Genomic DNA, 26,799 nt, shown 5'->3' on the forward strand with positions numbered 1-26,799 from the left:
GAATGATTATTGTTTTGACTACTTTTTCAGCCATTGAAATTTGCACAATTGGTTGTGAATCTATCTCATGTGGAAAGAGTGAATGAACTTCATCAGATATAGGCAGAATGCTTTCTAAGACATATTCTTGTGTAGAAGATGCTTCAGGTTGTGTTCCATACTCATTTAGTATAATAGAAGAAATGACATCACCTTCCTCTTTGATGTTTACAAATGAGTTCCGTGAGATCATCATCAATTGTTGAATAGAATCTATGTCCATATCAGAGTCATCCATATTTGGCTAGACAACTTGATCATCCTACAGCAAAGGCTAAGCAGGAGAATACAAAGTCAAATTTTTAGTGTTTGTTCCATCTGAAATAGTCATTTTCCCTTATCGGCATGCAATATAAGCATCTCCTGTTGCTAACCATGGTCGTCCTAAAATGATAGGGTAGCCTCCAGTACTTGTTTTTGGAGAGAGTACAACAAAATCAACTAGATACTCCCATGAATGTAATATAAAAATGACATCTTCTAGCATACCATCAGGAATGATGGTAGAACTATCTGCTAATTGCAAAATTGTTGGCGTCCACCTCAGACCAATGATACTTAATTTGGACACCACTTCCTTGGTTATTACATTGATGGATGCTCCTAGGTCTATTAAGACATTTTGTACTTGTACTCCTTGAATGGTGAGGGTTACTACTGGGCTACCAGGGTCTGCATACTTAGGCATTTTGCAGTTATCAAGCATAAGATCAGAAAGTTGTCCAAGGACATGGATAGTCTTTGGGTCTTTCTTTTTCCTTCCTGACTTTTTAACACAGGCTTCTTTGATGGCTTTTGAATATATAGGTACTTCCTTGATTGCATCAAGTAAGGGAATTTTTACCGTCATTTTCTTGAGTTGCTCGAGCAAATCTAGTGCAACTTGATTTTCACTTGGCAGTATTTGCTTTATTAACCTGATAGGAAATGGTGGTATTTTGGCTACAGGAGAAACAGTGGTGGCAAGTTCTTGAACTGACTCAGCACTCGTATCATCTATTTCTGTTATAATGGGCTGCTGAGGTGAGACAAGTGTTGTTCCAAATCTTAGATGAATATCATTTAGGGTAATGGAATAACTTTGTTGTTGGGCTGAAGGTTTTGCACTATTAGGGTTAGGTGTAGGTTGTGTAACTGTGGCTGTTTTGGAGGAGCTGTATTGGCTGCAGGAGGCATTAAGGCTTGCTATTGAAGAGATTGAGTCAAAGCTGGCTACTGCTAATGCTACTGCCAATTTTGTGTTTGCTGCCAGCCCTGCTGAGGTTGGTGCCATCCTTGGTTAGACTGCTGCCACCCTTGGTTGGTCTACGGCCAACCTTGGTTAGGTTGCTGCCAACCTTGGTAAGGCTTTTTCCAACCTTGGTAAGGTTGCTGCCAATGATTATAATTACCATGTTGTTGTTTCCATTGACTATTACTACCATAATTATGGAGTGGGTCTTGAGGAATACCTAATCTTGGAGCCCATGACCTCCGTTGAGCAACATAAAAGACTTCCTCGTCTTCATCAATTGCCTTGAACTCAGTAGGCACATGCTGTGATTCCACGCTAGCAATAGGCTTACATCGGCAGTTGTATTTCTCTTCTCTACAATGGGGGCAATATTCTACCAACATACTATCAGCATCTTCCTTCTTCCTACGTGCTTGCATGGTATCCAATTGTGTAGGAACATCATTAATGATGTCTTGCTTGAAATCTGACAAGAGGTTTGACAATTATGTCTTAGATACTCCTGTCCCAGGAGTCTTTTGGAGTAAATCCCTCAAACCTTGTCCTTTTTTTGTTGTTGTTCTGGAATAGTTTAAACAAATATTTTGGATTTCAGCCCATGTCTTCTACGTAATGTCACCTCTAGCCATTAAGTCTAAATCTTCCATACTCCTGTCATGTACTCCTTTCAGAAAGAGATGCTTTTGAGACTCCTCATTTAGCTAATGTTGTGTGTTGCACTGTAGGTTAAACATGAATTGGGCAACATAGTCCTCCAAAGTCTCATCCTCCTTTTATGTCATTTTAAAAATGTCATCTCCTTTCAAATCATGGCCTCTGCAATATTCCTTATATTTATTAAGGAATAGATTACTCATAGTTGGCCAATCTATCACAGCATTGGCACCTAAACTCATAAACCATCTCAAAGCGGCTTCTTTGAGAGTTGATGGAGACAATTTCAGCTTATGGGCATCAGTTGTGTAGTCATAACTTCGACAAAGGATGTCAAATTCAAAGAGAAAAGTTTCTGGATCTTCAGTAATAAGGCCATAGAATTTAGGCAGGGCAGATGAGGGTATATTTTTCAAATTTTGATTACCTTGCTGAGGAGGAATTGGAAAGGGAAAGGTAGGTTGAGCTGCTACCATTTGTAGATGTCCTAGTGGTGGCTGATAAATGACTAGAGCTAATGGATTATCTTGATATTCTAGCTCAACAAAAAGATTATTCAAATGAAAAGATTCTTCAGATGTGGTTGGTGATTGTACTTGTTTCGGTACTTCTGCAAATACGTTCTCAAACAGTTCTTCTTCTCTCTCTTATCTCTCTTCTCTTTCTTCAGAGTCAGGATAAAGAGGATCTTCCTGATTGAAGTTGGGAAGAAATCTTCCAAGGTGATCTCTTCTTCTATGCATGCAAAAATGCTAGAAATGAAACTAAATGACTCAATAGTAAATACTAGACTAACACCATCCCTAGCAACGGTGCCAAAAATATTTCTAATCAATATAACACCCTTTTAGTTGCAGGATTGGACATCCCTTACCACCAAAGTACTATGCTGATTTTCATTAAATGTCAATCCAGGAGGGTGAACTTGAGATGATTTCTACAAAGCATATGCTCTAGTTTTTACTAAAAGTCACTAATACTTTGAATGCAATAACTGTTAAGGAAATCTAGTTTATCCAAAGGAAAGATGACTATCAAATACTTAGAAGGAAATTCTAATTATTTAGCCATATATCTATGCACCTACTGCTGTAGGAACAGTGACTGGTTCTGTTTCCAATGGCTGCAGGAACATCAATTTTTACTCTAACTTAGAAAACTGAGTCTAACTTCTACTTACTAAAGTAAAACTCCACCTTCCGTGTGGGCCCCCACGGAAGAATGAAGGAAAGACAAACTCAGATAAAAGTGTAGACACTCAGCAAAGGCATGTATTCATCAAATATGCAGTATTACAATAACTTAGGAAAAACAGTAAGATTTCTATCAACTCTATCTGTCTACTCACTACTTAACCTCATAGATACAGATGAGCTCTTATTTATAAAGAAGAAAAACAAACTCCTAAAACTACGACTTCCTCATGAAGGAAAGTCAGTTACAATTTTAAGACTACAAACATGCAATTGGAAAGACATTAATTCTCCCTTAAATTCCCCACAAATATAGAGATCATAGCAAAAGCTAGATTTTCTCATTTATCTATCTTCAAATAGCTTTCCAGGAATCCAGGTATCGTGCTTTGCATGTTTAACTGATTGCTTTTATGCTTACTTCCTTGCTTGGCCTCTTTATCAGGTCCCGCTTGGTTATTCATTAAAACAGGTCCCTTCTGACTTTGCCGCCAAGTATTCTAGTTGCAACGATGTCATAACACTTCTCCTTAATGTCATCAATGCTTTAGCGCTATTCCTTCGTAGTCTGTTTAACTCTGCTCTGCTTGTATCCTGCGATCAACATTTAATACACACAAGACTTCCCGCAAACATTTATTTTCATTTATTAGTTTATAAAGAAAAGGCATTAATTATAAAACTAATAGTTTTTGCAATCTCTTTAGTTGCAGGAAGATCTACCCACATCAAACATTCATGAAGAAATATTTTTACCACAAAATGAACCTCTTTTTAAATATAATTCTGACTATCATTTTATGCCCTATGTCCATACTTTATACATCAAAAGTTCAAAACATTTTTACTAAAGGATGATAAAGTTCAGCATGTTATAGACAAATGTTCACAAAAAGGGCTAATAAAACTTCTATTTCTTCATGTCATCACCATGGATGTAACTATGCTCTTGAATGGTTGAAGGAATTGACACTTGAATGCCTATGCAATATTGATGAATGTAGATCTCTTTCCTTGACAGTCAACTCCACTATTTCATATGAGGAAATAAAGTATATATTGAGAAGGAAATGTATAATTGATAACATGAAGTGTGGTCCTTCAATGAATCCTTGTTTGCTAGACTTGAACTCCTTGAATGCACCTTGAAAGTTTTCTTGCAAATGATGACTTGAATGCATGCGTGCTCATGAAAGTATGGATTTCTTTCATGTGTAATGGACATGGATCAATAGATTACACATAAAATAGATCATAAAATGAATTGAGTAAGCCTCCTTTTATACCAATTTCATGATCAAACTCAAAAGGGGTTGACTAACCTTGGACAGAGAATGATTGATTTCCCCATAATAAGCTCAAGATCTAAGAAAAAAATCCTTGAGTAAGGGATGACATAGACCCTTACCTAGAGTAGGGATTACCTTGTCCCTTAATCAAGGGTTTATCAACATTGGGATGCCCTTCAAAATCTTTGAGATGGAGAAAAAATAGTAAAAAAACAAGTAAAAACTCAAAAAAAAAGGCAGCAACTTTAACACAAATGCATCCATGCTCTAGGAGATTGCTAAAATGGGACCTAAGAGGTCTTTAGAGATTCCAAATTAATTGGTCCTAACTTTTAAGATGGTACACTAAGGAATAAAATGAATCCTCCAATGGTGATGAATCATTCGAAAATGACATTATAGAAGATGATCAAGCCATGCATTTTGAGATAGAGGAAAACTCTTTTAGTGATTCCAAAATAATATAATAGATAAAAAAAATTATTTCAACCAAAGGGTTGTCCAAAATTGTATAAATGAGCTAAACCATGATAATGACACTAAAGGAGATTATTTGAATGACCAAACATAATTTTTTCTTCAAGATGAGGAATTTGGAACATGCAATTTGGAAGATAAGTTAAAAGCATGATTGTTCCAACCTGGTGCATTTTGAAAATACCCACAAAAATATTGAAGAAGCCATGTGTGAAATACAAGTTGAGGAAATAAAAAAATGGATTCGTAACTGAAATTAATATTGCGTACCTTCACACAATAAAAAGGGAATTGATAAAGACGAAATCGAGTTATTTGAAGTTTCTAAAAGATGGAGATATAACTATAAAGTTCATAGTTGATAAGCATAGAGATATAGATGAGTTTTGTCTTCAATGGTTTATGGTAACATGATGTAGATTGTCCAACAATGATGAATCCAGTGCAGTAGATGTGATTCTCTATTGATCAATGATTGGTAATTTGCATTATGTAGTGCATAGTAGATTGGATATTGCACAATTAGTTAAGATACTTGCAAGATTTTAGTCTAATTCCAAAGAGTCTCATATGGTAACAGTGAAGAGGATACTGAGATATCTCAAAAGGATTGTAGATTATGGTTTATGGTATGCTCAAAATGATGATTTCTCTTTGAGAATGTTTATTTGTACAGACTGGATATTGATGACAAAAAGAGCACAATTGGAGGCTCTTTTTTTCTTGATGAAAGATTGGTGTCTTGGACAAGCAAAAAGAAAAATTTCATATTTCAATCTACAACAGAGACAAAATATGTGGCAACAAGAACACATTGCACATAGATTGCTTGGATGAAGCAAATCTTGGAAGGTATTAAGGAAAAGGTAACTAAATAGTTAATTATTTATTATGACAATACAATGCACTAAATATTTCTAAAAACCATGTTATGCATGCAAAGACTAAACATATCTCGATCAAGTATCATTTCTTGAGTGGTTTGTACATAGGAGAGGTAAAGTTGGAATACACACCGAACAAGGAGTAGCTTGCAAATATCTTCACAAAGCCATTGCTAAAGAAACTTTGAGTATCTAAGAGGTAGGTAGGTTAGGGGTCATTCCCCTAGTTGATTATAAGTAAGATGAATTGAGGATATCAATCTAATGAGCTCAATGCATATATAATCGATTAGGTTGACGTTACAGGCACTACTCCTTATGTAAACAAGTCTAAAGGAGATTTATTTTATTTTTATAGTTGTTGGTGTTTTTGCAACACCTTTGGCATTATTGTCAAAGGGGGAGAGAATAAGTAAGAAGACAATCATTACTTTAGGGGGAGAGAATTAGTTAATGGTAGGGAAAATAAAATTAATAACAAGAACAATGATGTACTGGTCAGTTAAGGGGGAGATTGTTGGCATAATTGATGTAGTGATGATGACTAAGGTTATGTATACGTTTGATGATAGGAATATCAATTATTGTTTTGTCATTAATGTCAACTTGGTTATTTGTCTATTAACTGTGTTCTTGGTATACTACTTGGTAGTATTTGATGTTGCAATTTATTTACAATATGAATTTGTTAGTATGGTCATACAATTTGGTACAATGATATATGTAGTGATGTTTTGTATGATTACACATGTTTATGAGACAATTGGATTGAGTTATGATAATTTAAGTATAGTGGGACAAACTGGAAGTAGAACAAGCACACAGAGTGATAGTTAGTTAATAATTTGATTGCGTGATCAAATGCTTGTTTATTCAAATGGTTTGGTCATAGTATGTTTATCTTGACTTAATTGTCTATGATATTCTATGGCCGCTAAAGTAATGCACTAATCCAAATTGTATGTTTTGGTTACCGAAGATCGATGAGTGAAGAATAAAGAAAAGTTTGAGCACACACACACACACACACACACACACACACACACACACACATATATATATATATATATATATATATATAGGTGATGCTAGATCACTGAGCAATCATGATTTGATTGGTTGTAGTGGATGTTTGTGATTCCCAATTGTCATGATCTGAGATAGCTGGATGATCTTTGGTGATCCTTGATTACTAAAATGATCAAGGTGAACATATTTTTAAAGGTTTTGGGTGTGCATTGTAGAAGTCAAAAAATGACTAATTGTTTATGTATTTGATCAATGTGTGATGGAATATATGGTTGACTTATGTATGAGATCAATTGTTCTGGGAGTGTAATACATTTTAGGATTTTTTGTTTGAGTGAGAATGATTGTAGATCTTGAATTAAGGTGGTTGTGCCTTATTATGTAATGAATTGTATAAATAAGAGTGTAGGATGAAATCTTAAGTGTAGATTGTGGGTGATAGGGTTAAGATTGAGTGCAATTATTGAAGTGACTATGTGGTGTATAGTTGATCAAAATTGGATTTGATTAAGCAAAGGAGTGTTGTTATTCACATGTTATTGTACTTGTTGGTCCCTAACAGTTTCTACAAGAAAATTCCATAGATGGGTAGATCCTAACAATTTTTTCTTATAAATCCTTTAATAAGGTGACTCAGTAACTTGGGTTTGAATCTCTTTGTAGATTTGATCCTAACTAATCAAAGCTTCTAACATGGCTGAGGTAAATTCCATAACCGGGTGGCTCCTAATAAGGTATGTTCTTAACCATGTATTGTTATAAGCTCCTAATAGGGCTAAGCCTTTATTGCACATTCCAAAAGAGTGCATATTTGTGGTTATCGATTCCGACCATGGTTTTTTCCTTATTTCCAGGGTTTCCATGAGAAGAATATTGGTGTCATTTTTGTATTTGTAGGGACGATTGTTAAGTTGGTTTCTTGTTGATGCTTTCATTTGCAAGTTTATGTTAATGGTGAACAATATCAATTAAGTTGTGAAGTTTGATTTTAATCTATAGATATGATAGATTACTAGCCCCCTAGTAATCTTGACCTCATCAATACTAACAACATAATTTCTACATTTCCTCATATTAGGATTTTGTTTATGTTGACTAGTAGTAACTTTGAGTAGATGAATGGAAGATATTCTTGTTGGCAAGTCATGGTGAAACTTATGTTCATGCATGTTGGTACTCATTAATTGTACTTAATAGTGTAAGGCTAGTCTGAATTTATTACAAACACTCAACTTCTATTGGAAATGTCATTTTGATTGCATCATACTTGGTTATATTTAACGAGTGCTAATAATATGAAAATAATCCATAGATCCTTAGAAGATTGTACCCTCCTTTGTGTAGTTGATTGGGTGAAGCAATGATTAGTTTAATCTCACCACACCATCAATAGTTTATTGCATTGATACACTTAGATTAGATTCTTAAATCCTCTATCTTTTGCAATTTGTTTTGTTAGAAGTAGTTGAAGAGCCATCATTGCTAAATCATCTACATTTAAAAAGTTGATGTTCATGACATAGACACTGCAATCCCCATGTGATTACTAGCAAACAACATCCTAAGTTTAAGTTGTGTTCAATGAGAATAGGAACCTTGGAGTTGCCTTTGATTTTTTTGCAATCTTAGCATTTGTGGTATTTTTGTTCAAGAGATGATTCAATATTTGACATTTCATCTTAGTATAATAAGTGTTTTATCTTGCATATTAGAGTGGTCACAAAACTCATATCAACAAGCATAGATGAGTGTGATTTGTATCCTTATTTTATGTATTGTTTTAATAACATATATAATCAATTTCAAAAGTAATATAATGATCATAAAACCAAGTGCCCCCAACTCCCTACTCGAATTGTAGGGATTAGTTATTGAACCTTCCATGCAACCCATTTCCCAAAATGAAAACGAAAATCCATTGCAAAATTATACACGTTCTCCATTTACACCCTTGTTCAATGTCGTTAAATAAAAGTTAACCGAGTTGGATTAAGACATAAACCAAATCTTTTTATCTTAATGATCGATCACCGAAATGTAGATTTGAAATTTTGCCGCCTCAAAAAAATGCCTCCACGTACTACCGACCGTGTCACCGTCTTTTAAAGCTTAGAATATATGAAGTTGTAAAGATGACCATACCAGGCTAGAAGAATCAAAGGTATAACCTTGAAAGAAACGATGTTATAGTTGGAGAAAGGGAATCTGGACTACCAATTTTGTTGGTTTTGACACTGTTCTTTCGCCTACAACAGATTACCCATCCACTCACTTTGCTTTGGACAACCCATGAATTCGCTTTACTTCGCTTTTCTTTGAAGTATTATAGTCGAACTGAAGATATTCATGCGACAAAGAAAGGTATAACACAATCAGACCGATACGAATTAACAGGAAAAGGAAAAGCACCCATTATGATACTTGTGCAAGTGCATTTTTCTTAACTGTAAAATAATTGTAATAACAAAGTATAGGCCACAAAAAGACATGGGTTGCCCCTCTTGCACTCTTGGAATAACAGAATTCCTTTCAGCGATGTATATAGATCCCATCTATTCAATGGTAGACATGCAGTTGTTGTTTGTTGTTAGAGATCTGATTGTTTTGGCCATTGCAAGATCTTTTAGTGTGTACGTACCCATTGTTGTAGTAGAATTCAATGGCTGATTCAAGCAAGAAGCCACCTTCAATCTACAAAGAAGTATTGGAAAGGTTTAGGAATCCAACAACGAGGAGATACAGGATAATCTCATGCTTGTGTGCAACCTTTTTTGGGCTGCTTGTCTTTGCTGCCATTTTCATTCTCATTACATGGCTTGTTCTACAGCCCCACAGGCCCAGATATTATGTGGACTATGGCTCAATCTCTCAGCTCGATGTTCAAGGCAACATATTGAACACTAAAATGACTTTTAATGTCACAAGTCGCAATCCCAACAAGAGAATTGGGATAGATTATGATAAACTAGAAGGGTATGTTTACTATGGTGATCAGAGGATTGCAGGGGCTTATATTGCTCCGTTTTATCAAGGCCACAAGAATACCACTATTATAAGGCCTATTCTGACTGGGCATTATGTGCTCTTGAAGGAGGACCTTTCTAAGGATCTGGTGATGGAGCATACTTCTGGGGCTGTGGATTTGAGGCTCAAGTTGTATAGTAAGCTTAGGTTCAAGGTGGGGAGCTGGAAGTCAAGGCACTATCACATGAGAGTTAAGTGCGATGTGTGGATGAAGGTCACTGATAACAGTGGGGGTACTTTCTCTCCTAAAAGATGCAATGTCTATTTCTGATCAATTTCCTATTGTTTTTGTGAGTATTGCGTAGTTTTGGAGGAAACCAAGTGTTATATGTGTGGAGTGACAGTTTAGGGTAGTATATTCAGGTTGGTCATCCATGTTCAAAAAAGGCTGGTTATAGCAAGAAGTCGGGGAAAAAGAACATGCTCGAGTTTTGTAGTTGGAGAGCGATTTGGAATGTTTTGTCATTCTGATGAAACTTCGTATCCATAATAAGGTGTGATATTTGTAAGTTAATTTTTGTGCATTTATGCACATTGAAATAATAAATTAATAATCTGAATTGTAGTAAATTATGAGGTGAGGATATAAATTTTTATCAGATGAATGCAATGTTTGTGATGCTTCACACTTGATCTCAGTCAATTTGTAACTGTGTTTTACTGAAGGAATACAAATACTGTGGCTGCATAATTGATAATTCTATTAAAAATCAAAGATCCAATGAAAGAAGACAAATACCGTGGCTGCATAATTGATAATTCTATTAAAAATCAAAGATTCAATGAAAGAAGTGAAAGGGACTGTACTGGCTCACCAAGATCTTTTGGTGTCGATTTCCACTTTCCAATAAATTGGCTCTAGTATGTGATCTGATAACATTTATTTTTGAGATTTTTTTTAACAGATTAATCAACAAATAAATTTTCAATTATACATGTTCACGTGAGTATAAATCGAATTACTTGTCTCTTAATTGGTTAAATTCCATTAAACAGATCGCGCAGCACCTCCTAATAGTTGAACCTTTTACCAACTGCCAAAACATCCATATGATCATTGATTCGTTGGGAACATTTGATTTATGAAACGAGAAAGGAGGGGAAAAAATGACACTACTGTTTTCCATTTTAAGTTTAATATCGTGTTCTTCTGCAGTTTATCTTGCTTGAGATTTTTGGTCGCGTATCTTTTTTATCCTTTTAGGAAGTAAAATGCTTCCAGTGCTATTGCCAGATTTCCACTTTGTCTAAATCCATTTTAGCGTAAAAAGATGCCCAAATACAAGAACGATTAAACTTCAGATGATTTACAATGTTCTCCACACCAACATGGCTTTGCAGGATCTATCAATGGGAGGAAATTTTTCCCGAGTGTTAGAAGTTTAAAAATAGAGTTTTCGAACATTGTTTGATGGTATTTATCTCATGCTAGGAATGTGCCAGGTCATTTTCTTTCCAGTTCCTGAAATATCGGTATATACACTGCAATTGTTTTCCTCTTATCATTAGAAATTTCAACTCAATGTTTATTCAGTGATTAGGCGGATAATTCAAGGGGCCATCTTAAGGATTGCTGCCCCAAATTGTTAATACGAGGTATGAGTTTAATTTTACATAGCCAGAATTTTAACAGCAGACAAGATTAATTCACAACACGGGCAATTAAAATACTGTTCAAGTCATATATATTATAAATAGAAAAAGGCTCAGGGGTGTACCCATGCTTTTATACAGAAACAAAAATGCATGTAGATGTTTTCTAAACATCTGTTGGTGTTAACCATACAGATGTCTGCATTATTCTTTGATTATATAGTTATTGAAATTACAAGCATATGGACAAGGCAATACAATCAATAAAAATCGCTTCTTTGAAGCAGATTTGTCGATAACATATGTGAAACACAGACCGCTTCACGAGTAGGTGGCCTCTTCAAAAACCAATACTTGACTTGAAGCTAAACGTGGTATTGTAATCCTATAAATTCAATGACCAGTCATAGTTTTGATAAACAACATTGACTGGACCTTCGTTACTAAGAATGTGTGAAAGAAGGCCAACTTTCTTTGCATCTAGATAATTCATAATCCAATTCAACATTTCACCTTCCTTACCAAAATCAGTACTGTACCTGTCAATGATAGATGGGATGACACCACGTTAGAATAAGCACAACAATCACATTGTTAAAAATAGACCAGCAAATAATTCCCACTAGAATAAACAGTAATTACATGGGTAACGAACAATAATGTCAAAAGCATTTAATGATGAAAGTAAGGACAGAAAAATTTCCCACCATTTCAAAAGTTTGCTGAGATAAACAGTCCTCTTGTGTATATCAATGATAATTCCATCACCCCGAAAAAAGTCTTTGGTTGCAGATCTTAGCTCTGCCTCAACTCCTTCAGGTGTGTAGAAGCGCAATATAGGGCTTGATTTTGATCCAGAGCACAGTGCAAAGAGGGTTAAAATGTTTGCCTTGGGAAGAGCCACCTGTTTGAAGAACACCATGGATGTGTTATCAAAGTGTATACTACTCGAGTAACATTTATTATTGATAACCTTTACTGAGGTCATTTAAATTGGACCAAGAAAGTCTGAAAAAGTAAATACAACAGATTATTATCTTGGTCTGTCAATACCTTTGAGGGAAAGGACAGAACAGATGAAAGTGAAAATCTATTCACAAATCTGCCGATGGGCCAATATTAATCCATCATTTACGAAGTGTTCAACCAAAATCAGCCTTCCATGTTTCAGTTTATTCTTTTGTCATTAAGTGGTTACTAAGATTCGACAATCTTTGAAATGTGTAGGAATTGCTAAGAAGCCCTCACAAGAATGTTGTGTAGTAGTAATTCCAAGCAGGCATTAGGGCTCGGGAATAAAACATAAGCATGAAGCAAAGGGTCCAATCTTGGATGGCTTATAATTATTTCTTTAAAATTCTTTTAAGTTGAACTATGACTCTGATTCTTTTTCATCCAGTGAATACTTAAACCCAATTTACCACCCTAATTACAAAATGTTGTCAAAATTAGATATTGAAGTAACAAGCATCCAAGAAACAGTTAATGGACTGATTAAGAAGTTCAGTAGCCTCATGAGGGGAATGCACCCCATGAAAACAAAACCTACAGTAAAGATTCTCTGTCTTCATTCAACTTTTCCATAAATTATCCGTTTAAAATCATGTTGGCTACGAACTGAACTAGTCAGTTTACGTAGAGGGATTCAGATTTAGACTCAACTGCCTCTCAAAGAAATTGAGGGAGAGTAGCTCAAATCCCAGATCTGTCAATGATTCTCAAGCGAAAACTCAAATGCTAAACTTCCCTCAGTATCTGTGAAAGGCATTTTAATGTTACATAAGTATGATGCAATCAAATGAGCACAAAAGCACATCAAATCACCAGATGATGGGATCTTTTTGGCATCACCTTATAAAGATGTAATACAACAGAAAACTAAAAGTCACCACATTAGCAAGGATTCTCAGAGTAAGATGGAGACAATCTAAAATGCATGACATTTGAGTTTGACAGAGGAAAAATAAATTGTCAAAAATCTCATGAAGGTGACAAGAAACAATGCTTCTACCAGCCTCCGAAGATCAGAAAGTCAACATTGGAATAGAATAAGAACCAGGAATAACAAATAATGGGAACTACTGGTCTGAGAAGAAAGCCGAGATGACTCTCTTTCATTCTGATGATGGATCATTGAATATGATCCAAAACATTGATGCAAATAAAATCGACATAGTAGACTTTAGAAACACAACATACTAACTATAGACTGGAAATCTAACGTCTATGATTGAACTACTGAAAGAACATGAGAATCTCTAACCAAGATGATGTTTTATTACTTCAAGTAGATTTCAAACAAAACCCGAAATTTGTCAAAAACTCTTAAGAGTTGTTTTTGGTCAAGCCACACACAAGCCAGACAAGTTTAACCCACAAGTTCAGTCAAGTTGATGAACAACACCACAATTTTTTTTTGGCTAGTTGGCTAGTTGGTCAGTTTCCAGTCAGTTTAATGAATTCTGGGAAATAAACAATTATTGTTGGCACAATGGAATTTCTGGAAAATAAAAAATTGCAGAGTTATCTAGTTTTCATCCCAACAGTGCTGTCAAGACCAAAACAGGTCACCAAGTCTAAGTGAGGATCAAGTCTGAAACATTATCTTGGTAAGAAATCCTCAATGTTTTGCAAAAACTAAAGAGCTTCAAATCGTATTTCAAGTTAAGGGAAAGAAACAGAACTTTTGTTAAGAAACTGACAGCAAATTCGAACATTGAAAGAACTAACCTGAAGTCGCTTATCACCATTCTTGAAAGGTTTCGCTAGACTGTAGGGTGCTCTTTGGTTTGCACGAAGAATTCCATTTTGAATTTCTGATAGTGAATATGGGTAGCCCCCAATCAAGTACAAGAAATCATTGAAAAAATCATTTCTTTCCAATATCCCATCTGGATACCCTTTTTGTATAGTGGCATGAATGACCATGGAATTATAAATGTTCAGGAAAAAAGAAAGTCTTTCTGACTTTGTGAGTGCAAGAACATTCACGCGTTGCAGATCTTGAACAACATTCAAATATCTGTAAAATATGTCAAAAAGGAAAGAAATAATCAATCCTACTATGGAGTACAGACAATGTTCAATTCATAAAGATGGTCCTTGCTAATTAGATAATAGAAACTATATACTTAATATCCAAAATGACATGGTTTTAAAAAGTAAAGGTTTCCATTAAGAGAAAAAGGTGTGAAAATACTAAATCGATAAAAAAATATAATATAAAAATCACCTTCTGAATTCCTCACTTGAGCGAATCCCCTGATAATTGACATGACATCCATCATCTGAAACAAAAGTCTCGAGTATTGCAGTCATTATTTTCCTTATTTTCTCTGCTACCAGGGCAGCTGGTTTCGGATCTTTGTCATTTGTAAAACCCCGGAAATTAAAACATTTAGTGGAAACAACTGGATCATGTTCCAGAAACCGATATAAATGTTTTCCATCTTCAAATTCATTTTCACTGAAGAAGAACACAACGGGGGCAAATATCAGGCACAAATGAGTGTTTATATGCACAATGTGAAAAATAATTGTTAGAAACTGCAGAATACTTATCTTTTCGGAATTTTGATTGAACAAATTTTAAAGCTATAAAACTCTAAATTAAAATTGTTACAAATTGAGAATACAGAATGCTCAAAAATAGAATAAACGAGCAAAGCTTACTTTGACAGATGATGGAAAAAATGCTTTTTTGCAATCGCTCTACCTATTTCAACAGCCTGCAAAACCATTATTATTAGTATTGTACACATCAGATGTAGAAATGCAGAATTCTTTTAATATTATGAATTTATGAGTCAATTTCCCAACTGCAATAAAGCAATATAAATATGATAATATCATCACATCACAAAAAGTTCGATCAGGAACTATTTAATGGTAGAAACATTAATGCTATTCAAACTTCAAGATTACAGATTGAACCCTTTATTTTTTCTCTTATCAATTTTGCAACACTACTTTGGCAGATCTTGAACTATACTAAAAATAGTGTCTTCAAACTAAAGTTAATTCCAAATAATTCGAAAGTCGTTTAACACATGTTCTGTAGGTTTTAGTAAACATAGTGTTACGCTTGTATTGTCCATGGGCTGATAATCTGGGCATAAGACTGCAAACGACCCAGGTTGTCCCCAAATTAAAGTTAATTCACATTAACCCAAAGAAAGATTCCTCCTTTTTTCTGTCTGTGAATTGTCCATTACGAGTTTTGGTTTGCAGTGTAGTGTTCTAGGGTCTAGATATTTCTACTAGTCCCAATATGTCTAAATTTGAAATATAAGATTGAGGTTTTACATATTCAGAGTAAGTATGAACATCCTAACATATTTGTCTAACTAAAATGTTTCTTCTCCTTTCAGAATCAAATGCAATTATATCAACAATTCTATATAATTATTTCAATCAAGAATGGTTATAGAATCATTTAGTTTCATTTCTTAATGTGTTATTTTGACATTTGCATAAATATGTCGTTTTAAGTATTTGTCTTTAAATTTGTTTTAACTAAATGTGGGATGTTTTTAATGTGGTGTTGTTCTTAGAGGAAAAAAATATGTGAAGATTTGTGATCTTGTGGATGTTAATATGTATAGTGTTGTTATTTCTTAGTTCATATATATGACAAGAGTTAAAAGTTTGACTAAATGATATTTTGTCCGGATCACTCCAATCAGGCCAACTAGGGAAGCTATTTATTTTTTTCTCATAAAGTTATGTTCCTACAAGATTATATTGACGACTTCATTTTTCTCAAAATCATTTTCTAATTAAATGGTTTTCATGTTCAAATTACATTTCTTCTTAAGACTCAATGCTAAAAAGGTCTAGACAACAAAAATGAGATTTTTATGCTAAGGGGCCATAAAATTAATCTATTCTACTTTGATAATTTTGCGAAAACTTTGATGGATCTTATATTTAAATCAAGGTCTCATATACTTACGTACATAAATAGAAGGGAAAAAAGGGTGGTTTATTATCCCTCTTTGATGGAAGTGCTTCAAATGGTTAGTCCATGCATACAATGTAACCCAAAAAATAAATTTCCCTATTTTAGTGGCCGACTCTTCTATAAGAAAAAAAATATTATGTTTGAAGAAAAAATGACAAGCTTTGATTTTTTTTAACTTTTCTATTTTTCTCCATTACATAGGTCCAATTTCACAATTGAAATAGAAGTTCATGGAAAATAAAACAATGAAAATTGTTAGAAAATTTATATTAGTTTAGTGAGAAAAAAAGAGCACATGTTAACAATCTTTGTGGATTTGCACTTTGGGTGCTCTTGAATTATGAATTATTTTAAGAATTTGAATGACTTTGATTTTCCTCTAATGAAGTGTGTATTTTACTTATAAGATTGCAAAAAAATTTCTAACAAAATACTTTGTAGCTTGAAACCATACTTCATTCAATCAACACCTCTTCTTTAAAATCGTGAATATATGACTTTTGCCACAAGCAATAAAGATTGTGGGGTGCCTTACACACATTTGCAATGGTCAATGGTTTAATGTTTTACAACACATTACTATCAAACTATTATCAAATTAGACTTTGCTCCTAGATATGTTACATTCTTTGCACCTTCATGGTCAAGAATACTTCGAAAGTTGGGGAGCCTATTAAATCCTAAATTGTTTGAAAAGGAAATAATTTTCATATGTTGGTTCGTGTTTACACCTACTCTTTGGGGATTTCTCATTACTAGATATGGTACTTTATGTTTTTAAAGGTTTCTTGGAATAAAGCATTGCATTTCTTCAAGAATATGATACACCATTATTCAATTCTTCCAACTTGAGCACTAGATTTTGGTATGTGCATAATAATCTACAGATTAAATTTAATCTTACCAGTGGGGAATTTGAACCCTTAAGTGAGACTCAAACATATCTCTCTAATACTTTGCTTCATGAGATATGTTCAAAATGTTCTATATAATGGTGGTAAATTATTTCTTCTTATGACTTTGTTAAATTGTTTTGACATTGCTAAGAAAGTTCCATTTGAGCCTTAAAATTTTAATTTTCTTGGTGTACCTTATACCAAGGATTTTTTTTAAAGGATATTGTTTTGGCATTGCTATGAAAGCTATATTTGAAGCTAAAAAACTCAATTTTCTTGGTGTACCTTAACCATGATTTTTTAAGGAAACTCCATATGGTCATTTTGAATCCTTGTTACTTGACATGGGGCCAACATGTTGTATTCAAAAAGTTTTCTAGTTTTATGTTCACCCTCTATAATCTTAGGATTGAACTCCTTATTTCCTCAAACCCTTTAGGCCTAAACTTTCAGGTTATATTATTTCTTTGACTAAAAAATACACCTTCTTTCCTACAAAATACAATAAAATATGGCAAAATTTTCACGTCGGACTCCTCTTGTAACTTTCAAAGAGAGAAGTTCTATAATGGTTTATTGATAAAGAGAGATTGTTATTTTAAGTTACCAATATAAGGCTTTTGTTATCTCAAATTTCATGTTTTAAAAACAAAAAGTGCCTGTTGAGAAGAAGTTTCTAGATATGAAGCTTCTTGATGATTATGGTAACACTAGTTTATTGTTAGTTGAGCCTCTCATGTTCACTACATCACAACTCCCCCGATTTCTTAAAGAAAAAGATTTGTGTAATTCTTGATGTTGTTTGTATGATGACTCAATATTCTCTCCAATACCATGAAGTACTCTTGACTTGCCATAAATGCAAACTATAAAAGTTGGTCCTCTCCTTTCAAAGATGAGCATTTAATTGCACTCTCCCTATACAAAGCAATTTTTTATGTCTAAGCATGGGTACCTTGTTGACTTACTCTCGATATCAACAATTAAAGAGGGAAAAAGAAGATACAAAAACATAATGTAGATCTTAAGTTGGTATTGTTGACCCAAACAATGTTATAAGTTCAAATACAAGACTTGATCTTACAAATCATCCTACAAGATTTACAACATCATTGATCTATGTTTTAAAGTTCTATATGCGTAGTTGTCACATTTCTTTCATCTTATTATTGAGCTATAAAGATACAAATGTTAAGGCAAGAGCCTATAATGCAACGGTAAATTGTGAGCTTCTCATTGGGGAGGTCTCTTGGGTTTGAATCTATTCAAAATTAACACATAATAACAATTAATCTTAACAATACTAATAAATATCTATGCGACCCATTACCTTTGTGCATTTAATGTTCTAAAATCTTTCATTTGTAATCTTGCCTAGCTCAATCTAAGCTAAAAACCTCATATTAAAAATAAATATATAAACTTTTGATTATAAAAGATAAATAATATAACAAAAAAAATAAATAGTACTAGATATTAATAATTTATTAATATAATGACCACTTGAATAGTCGAAATACTTTACAACATATAATCTATTTTTTTCATCGCCACTTATATTATTTTTAAGATGACAATTTTATTTAATTATTTTCAAATGATTCGTTTTATTAAAACTTATATATATTAAGAAATACTTTTTTTTAATGAGGAGTTTTTTAAAATAAATTTAATCAAAACTTAAATAATATTTTCTCTCATAACAATCCTTTAAATTATTAAAAAGGCGAATATAATTCTAAGGAAATTCGCCAACCAAGAAAAGTTTATTGACTCTGTTGATTTTCTTTCAAATCTACTTTGTCTTAGTTTGACTTTCGTGATTAAAGAATAAGGCAATTATCTTCCCCATTTACAGAATGTTGAATATATCAACATTTGGGCACATAAATTAAAACTATTGGCGGGTGAATTTTTGACATTATTTTAAGAATTAAGTGTTTTTTTAAATATTTGGTTGTCCAATAGTTCATTAAAAAAATTCAGAAATTTTAAGAGGAAGTTTAACAAAAAAAATTGGATTTGGTCAACATCTTACATTCTTATTATAAAAATAATTACAAAATGGTATAGTATATATATTTAATAAAAAATATTAAAAAATACATAATAATGGATTATATGTCATTTAAAAAAAAGTCAACATAATGATTTAAATATCATGATTGGAAATGGTAGTGCAATATCATATTTATTTAAATAAGAAGAAATCAAAACAATATTTATGATTATGGCAAAAATAAACTTATGTCAAATCTTCTAATTAAAAGGGTAAATTTGATAAAATAATGGATTAACTCTTATGAGTGCAAATATAACTTTGTAAGATGTTTGACAACCTCCAATAAGTTGAAAAAGAAAAAGGAACATTACAAAAAGATGAATGGCAAAATGGAGCACTACAAAAAGATGAATTTGATAAAATGGAGCACTAAAAAAATGATTTTAGTAAAATAGAAAAGAGAATGTCATAATTGTCAAACTATCATCATAACTCTACATTAAGGTAAATTAGGTGAAATAATGCATTAAATGCAAGTTGATTGTTTGGCCAAATGGGCTTCTAGTCATGCTACAAGCTGGAATATTATGGATAGGGGGCAACGTCCCCTTGACTTGTTACAAGAATTTGATGAACTTGTTGCTCAGTATAGAGCTCCTTGTTGTAATTCTTTTTGTTTTAATATATTTTTACCCCTCTTTTTCCAATAAAAATAGCATTACAAGATGTTTAAATATTTCGAAGAATATGTCAAAATTTCAAAACCAACAAGTAATTTCAATTTCTCCAATTAAGAAAATACAAATTTGACATAATGATACACCAATGATTACTAAATAGTATTTTAAAATGTTAAGAGTTTCTTTTGGATTTAACTATAGTACTTTTTTCTATTAACTATTTAGATCACAATGATGGAAATTCAATTCTTCAAGAAGCTACTACACAATTAAATCTAAAAATGCACTAACAATTATAGGATATGACAACACTCGTGAAATTCTAAGATGTTTAAAACCAAAAAAACTCCAATAATTTACTGAGGTTTCAATGTATAATCACATATGAGGCACATTACATGGAAGTTGTCTACCATTTACTCACATAAGTTGTGAAATCTTTATATAAAATGGCAATAGGGAAATAAATAACTAGCACATTGAACCATGCAAAGAGCTAGTTGCCACTAGGGAAAGTGAACCATGGGTCTTATATGTAATTATTGCACACTTGCATATGTAACTTATCTTCTTATAGTTACTATCCACTTACTTATGGATAGTAACAACATATCACATGAGATCTATTAGGTCGAATATAAATTCTATAATTGATATCAATTTTTCACAATCTATAAAATAAATGTATACAAACTTCAAATTTAAAGAATATATATTTTGATAATAAATGACTAATTATAATCCCAAATATTACCTATTAAAATATAGACAATTTAAATTAGAAATTCATCTATGAAAATATACACAATTCAAATATTTAAATTATGTATTACTTAATGCAATCCCAAATCTCATTTCGTTATAAAAGTTTAAATCACTACATAAATCAAATTCAAAAAAATCACTCATCAAACTATACAGTTCAAATAATAAAAAGTCGTCCTTAAAAATATTTTTAAAATGATCGATCAAAATTCACAGTTCAACCAAATAATGGATCCATCAAAATATACAGAATTTAACCAGAAACTTGCAGACAATGTGAAAACTGTTTCAAATACTCTGCGAAAAAAAATACAAAATTCTTCTGAAAGGAATTGAATTGATTACATACCTTCTTCCTTCCGCAGTCGAGCTCGTCGATGAGAATCTCCACTGCATCTCCACCAGTGAAGCAATTGTTGATGAGGCGGAGGTTGAAGAATCGATCATGAATTGGCGTTCTATGGCGGAGCACCTTCACCATTTTCAACAGCTCGTCCTCCCATTCCTCCTCAATTTCATCATCAAATCCATAAACAGGCACAGCCGGAGCAGAAGCAGGGCATCTCTTCTCTACAACACTTTTCAGCCGCTTCTCAAATTCCCCGCTGTTCCTCAATGAATTTAGGGCAACAATCCCTCCAAAGAGCTGCTCGTTGAAGAAAATCTGAGGCACGGCGGCACTGCCGGCCTTCTCATGCAGCTCGGCCAGGCGGAGAGGATACACATCGATGTTGATTTCCACAAATTTGAGGCGCCGTTCTCTGAAAAATGCCCTAACTGCGCGGCACTCGCGGCAGCCGGACCGAGAAAATAAGGTTATTCTGCCCTTCATTTCTTCCCCTTCTTCGTCGTCGTTCATCTGGAGTAAAGGAGGTCTCTTTGTGCTGTTGGATTTCGATTTGCTTTTCTCTTTTTCGTCCTCTTCGGAGTCGTCTGAGTTGGATTGGAAGGAAAGCCTGCGCAGAGCGCTGGATACGCTGTGCCCTCGCTCCAGGATGAATTTCTTGACCGCCGGCAGATTTATTTTCGGATTGCTCTTGTTATTCTCATCTTCTTCTGCGATGAATATAATCGGCAGTTTTTCGTCGAAATGGAGAAAGATTTCCTTGGTTTCGGCTTCTGTGTGCTTCGTTTGTGGTTTTTCCTCTTTGCCGGCCATGTGTTGGCTGAGAACCTCCTCTGATCCCATTGTGTTTTACAGAACGAGGATCTGAAAGAAACGGAGAAAGGATTAGAATTTCGTGGAAATTGTCTGAAGATTGCTCAGGAAGGTTAAATGAATTTGTGAGAATCAAAATAATTCAAATGAACAAAGTAGTTTTGATCCGAATTTACAATTCTATGAAAATAATTGATATCACACAAATCTGTTCTGTTCCAAATTTAGAAATTTATGAAAATAATTGATCTCGCATCTCTGCCATTACAAATTTAGATTATATCCTAATAATAAACTTACTGCTAAAAAAATAGAAATTTCATTTCAAATTCTGGTCAGGGCTTATCAGTTCCTCCCCCTGCAAATATGTTATCAGCAGAAATGCAGGGACAGAGTCCCTTATTATGGATGGATGCCGCAAATTTTCAGAAATCTAGTAGTTTACTATGGCTTGCTCATGAATCTTATAAAGGAGCTCTGAGCAAGCCAAATTGTTCTTTTTCCTAAGACTGAAATTACAGTTTGCAGAATTTTAAGTAATTTCCATACACTCGATCAATCACTATGATCAAAATTGCAGGGACATATCCTTTTTTTTCCCTATGATCAATAACTGTGATCCAAAATTGTGTGCTTCAAGAAGCCAAACTACAGCCTACTGCTGAATAGTTATCGTTTTTTCTGTTTCCGATACCGAATCACCATTTAAGCTCTTCCCATATTCTCAACCTGTTCAAACAAACCAGATTAAAAAAACAGAGGGGCTTATAATTTAAAAACCAACCCCTCAAAAAACAGCAATCAAACTTCATCGAACTTTTCCCTATTCCTGAGTTCTTATTGAGGACCGATCCTTTTTCTTCCCTATGATCAATCACTGTTACTCAAAACTGTGTGCGTCAAGAAACCAAACTTCAGCCTATTGCCGAGTAGGTATCAAAAATTTTCTGCTTTTAGTTCTGGTACCGAATCACCATTTAAGCTCTAACTATATTCTCAAACTCTTTAAACAAACCAGTTTAAAAAACCAGAGGCCTAATAATTTGAAAACCAGTCCCTCCAAAAACAGCAGTCAGACTTGATCAAACTTCTCTCAATTAATGAATCCTTATTGGGGACCTATCTGTTTTCTTACCTCGGATCATCAGTTACTGTGATTTAAAACTGCAAAATCGTTCATCGATGACAAAAGCATACAAATTCATCACAAGTTTTTGCAAAGAAATATATACAAAAATATACAAATTCATCACAATTTAAACACAAGAGGAAGAAAGGAGACAGTAGTATCCTAACAGATGAAATTGAAATAAGAAGTAAACTGTGATCAGAATCAACCTCTTAAACCCAGCAGCGCCGACCCAATCAAGAACACAAACACAGCCTCCCTATTTTCTTGTTCCGAGGAACTCACTTGGGCATTGACGCACTGGTTCGAAAGGCCTGCCGTTATAGACGTTTGGGTTTCAATTGAGGTGATTTTATATTGCATTAGGGATTTGAAAGTTTCTGAGATTTATGAAGGCCGGGCAAAGAAAGAGAGGTTTGGAGCTGACCGAGTATTCAACCGGGGTTGTGGGGTTGGTTTTAGCAACGCGTCTTCTTCCTTTTGGCATAGAATGCGTCGATGCTTCTAATGCTTCTTCTTTGAATTGATCAATCAAATTGGTGGAGTGACGTTCACGGGGATTCAACCAGGAGAAACAAAAATTGGGCATTGTCAATCAATGGCTATTGGAACAGGGGAGCTCTTACAAATTCAACGCCACCGTCAATTTGGCCGGTTTTCACGTCTAAAGACTTTGATCTCCCCCAAGTAAAATTTTATATTTTCGGAGAGAATAATTTGGGCTATTTCTAGGATGATGGTGTGTTATACCAACAATTATCTTGACATAATTGGTCGTGGCTATTTCTTTACTTTTCAAAAATGTGATTGGATTAAGGGATTGTTTAGTTTATTTTCGAAAATGTGATTGGATTAAGGGATTGTTTAGCTGATTAGATTAAGGAATTGTTTAGCTGATCTTGACATGATGGATCTTTTGCTTGCGATTGAATAGTAAAGAGACTTTCAAAAGAAGTATATGAAATATCTGTCTAATTTGATTAGATGTATTAAAATGAGATGCTTGTGATTGAATATTAAAGAGACTTTCAAAAGAAATATACATAAGATAGAGATATTGATATCTATGTAATTTGATTTAATGTATTAAATATATTGAGTAGATATAGTGATCTATAAGGAGCAGCTAAAAAGATAGAGATATGTTAAGATTTGATAGTTAAGTATTAGAAAAGGAAAGATAAATAGTTTAGATAATTTGATTGCTTAGATCTTTATCAATTTTTATGTGCTTGATAATGGTTTGGAAAGAATGACATTATGGAGATGGTCAACTCACAGTTTGTCCCTTTTTTAATTAGTTGACATGTAGTAAGATTAATATAGTTGAATCTCTCAAAAAAGAAAAAGGGTGCTCACTAAATGCTTTAATGTGTCTAGAAAATTTTAATTTAGTCCTATTTAAAATGTTATACCTTATATTTTGGTGACAATCTCATATATTGGAGATTTGGCTCCTTGACTTGGATGGTTTAACTTATGTGTAAATCCCAATGTGTAGCTTGATCATGTTATTATATTCAAGCAACACATGTATTGACTTGGTGAAAGATTTGTGGAAAAACACTTGATCTTAGCATAAATACTATCACTTCGGAGATTTTTCTCAAGAATATTAGTAAACAATTATTATCTTATTATTGGAGGCAATAACATGTAAATGAGTTACACAATCTATGATCTAATTATCTATGCTTATTTAGGAGTATAATAATCCCTGATGGTAGAGCATTTCATGAGAGGTCTCAGTGGTTGCATCATTGGGGGAGTTAAGGTTTTTGAAATTAAGATCCTCAAGGAGATAGTCATAAAGGCTACATTTTTGGAGACAATTTTGACTTTGGGTCATGGTGGTCAGGTGGGAGTTCAAACTGGTGGACATGCAACTTTACTAATTAAGTGTAATCAGTCTCAGGTAGTTGGAAATGCTGGGAAACCTCCTACTTTCTTAAAGAGAAATAAGAATAATCATTACAATAGGTTATTTACTCTATCATAAGGTGGTGGTTGTGAATATAGGAACTTTCATAGCTTTTCAAACAATAGGTTGTGGTTGTGAATCTAGGAACTTTTGTTGCTTTTTGTGCAATAGGCACAAACCACCTATTGAACCTACACATAACACACTTCCAATTGATAGTAGATGTAGTTTTCAATAGTTTAGTGCGCCCTCTAGTGGGAGAGGTTTTGGTTGAGTTAATGGTTACTTCTCTTGTGAACATGTACATATTGCACCAAATTATCCCCAACTTGCTTCACGATGTTCATGTTATAGCCTTGTAAGTGTTGCACCTATAGTAGGAGACATTGAGAGGTCGCATAGAGTGTTTGTAGTGATAGATCAGAACCAAGTAGAGCACTAAGGTACAATGATAGAGACTTCAGGTTCTATTAGAGGTATTTCCCTTCCTATTTTATTTGGTTCAGGTGCTACAAATTATTTTATATCTCCTTTTGTAGTAGAGAAATGTGGTATAGTGGTTGTGAAGCAAGACATAGTTTGGCAAATTGAGTTATCCTTTGGAGATAGGGTAACAATATTCTCTCTAATGCATAAGTATGAGTTAAACTTCTAAAATTTAGTGTCAAAGTTGACCTTCATGTGATTTATTTGGGATCATATGAAATTGTCTTGGGAATGGATTGGTTGGGGTTTCATGGAGCTCGATTATAGACAAATGTTGTTAAATGTAAAGATGATGTTGGAAAGAATATTGAAATTGTGGGTATTCAACATCCTAAATCTCTTCATATGATTTCCACATTCAACTCAAGTGGTACATGCGAAAGGGTTATCAAGTATATGATGTGACTATGAATGAGATAGATGGTGTTGAGAATAAGGACAAGACTCTTGAATACCCTATTATTCAAGAATTTGTAGATGTGTTTTCAAGTGATATTTTAGGTATGCCACCAAAGCATGGCATAGACTTTGTATTGACCTTGTTTGAGGAGTAAATCCGATCTCTTTATATCCTTATTAGATGAATGCCCAAGGGTTTAGTGAGCTAAGGCTTGAATTGGATGATCTTTTGTCAAAGGCTTTCATTCAACCAAATGTTTCCCCATTGGGGAGTGTTGGCACTCTTTTTTAAGAATAAATATGGATTGTTATGCTTGTGCATTGACTAAAAATGGTTGAATAAGGTAATGATTAATATCATGTATCCCTTTCCAATTATTAATGGTCTATTTAACCAAATTAAGGATATTAGGTATTCTCAAAGATAGATCTCAAATCAGGATATCATCAATTACATATCCAAAATGTAAATATTCACAAGACTTCATTCCACGCTTCCTATGGACACTATGGGTTCATAACAGTTTCTTTTGGTTTGAAGAATGCTCCATGCATTTTCATGTTCTTGATGAATGTAGTATTTTGTTCTTATCTTGATCATTTTTTTCTCATCTCCTTTGATGACATATTGATATATTCTAAATCCACAAAAGAGAATGATGAATATTTATGACAGGTTTTGGAGAGCCTTCGAGATAATCGTGTAGGTATAAGAATGATTAATGAGAGCACGAGGGAGTGAATCTATAATCACCAACCCAAACAAACTTACAATCCCAAAAACTTTATAAAACATATTCACCAATTAAGACTTCTCTAACCTATTAGTAGAACTATTGGTCAAGTAAACATTAATCATCTGTGCAACACAAAAATAATTGACATAATGAAATGTCCCTTTACTGATTTTGCATGATATTTTTAGCCTCAAATCAGACCTTTAAAATCAAACAACCAATATTACAAAGATATGCCAATTTCCC

The 26,799-nt window shown here is 33.6% G+C and overlaps 2 protein-coding genes across 2 annotated transcripts; one reads left to right on the forward strand and one right to left on the reverse strand.

The window, feature by feature from the left end:
* The first annotated feature begins 9,357 nt into the window (after positions 1 to 9,357).
* On the forward strand, positions 9,358 to 10,393 carry LOC149561705 (NDR1/HIN1-like protein 10). Its single transcript, XM_089825250.1, has one exon. The coding sequence runs from the start codon at positions 9,459 to 9,461 to the stop codon at positions 10,092 to 10,094; it is 636 nt and encodes a 211-aa protein (XP_089681376.1). The 5' UTR covers positions 9,358 to 9,458; the 3' UTR covers positions 10,095 to 10,393.
* A 1,092-nt stretch (positions 10,394 to 11,485) lies between these two features.
* LOC149561706 (glutaredoxin-like protein) lies at positions 11,486 to 23,542 on the reverse strand. The gene is made up of 7 exons (XM_089825251.1): positions 23,220 to 23,542; positions 21,072 to 21,932; positions 15,089 to 15,144; positions 14,649 to 14,882; positions 14,147 to 14,438; positions 12,124 to 12,320; positions 11,486 to 11,955 (listed from the first exon to the last, which is right to left on the reverse strand). Exons 2-7 carry the CDS (start codon positions 21,909 to 21,911, stop codon positions 11,802 to 11,804), a joined length of 1,773 nt encoding a protein of 590 aa, XP_089681377.1. The 5' UTR covers positions 21,912 to 21,932; positions 23,220 to 23,542; the 3' UTR covers positions 11,486 to 11,801.
* Positions 23,543 to 26,799: the final 3,257 nt, after the last annotated feature.

This window comes from Cupressus sempervirens, chromosome 4, assembly GCF_028749045.1.
Source record: "Cupressus sempervirens isolate cs-2001-9-10 chromosome 4, ASM2874904v1, whole genome shotgun sequence".
Taxonomy (NCBI): Eukaryota; Viridiplantae; Streptophyta; class Pinopsida; order Cupressales; family Cupressaceae; genus Cupressus; species Cupressus sempervirens.

Bases quoted from the DNA above. Each gene is read 5' to 3' on its own strand.
- LOC149561705 (XM_089825250.1), top strand. From the start codon at position 9,459: ATGGCTGATTCAAGCAAGAAGCCACCTTCAATCTACAAAGAAGTATTG.
- LOC149561706 (XM_089825251.1), bottom strand. From the start codon at position 21,911: ATGGGATCAGAGGAGGTTCTCAGCCAACACATGGCCGGCAAAGAGGAA. The intron at 14,883-15,088 runs GTAAGCTTTGCT...GTTCTTCTTCAG, and splicing joins TTTTTCCATCATCTGTCAAA to TGAAAATGAATTTGAAGATG. The intron at 12,321-14,146 runs GTTAGTTCTTTC...TTCTTCAAACAG, and splicing joins ATGGTGATAAGCGACTTCAG to GTGGCTCTTCCCAAGGCAAA.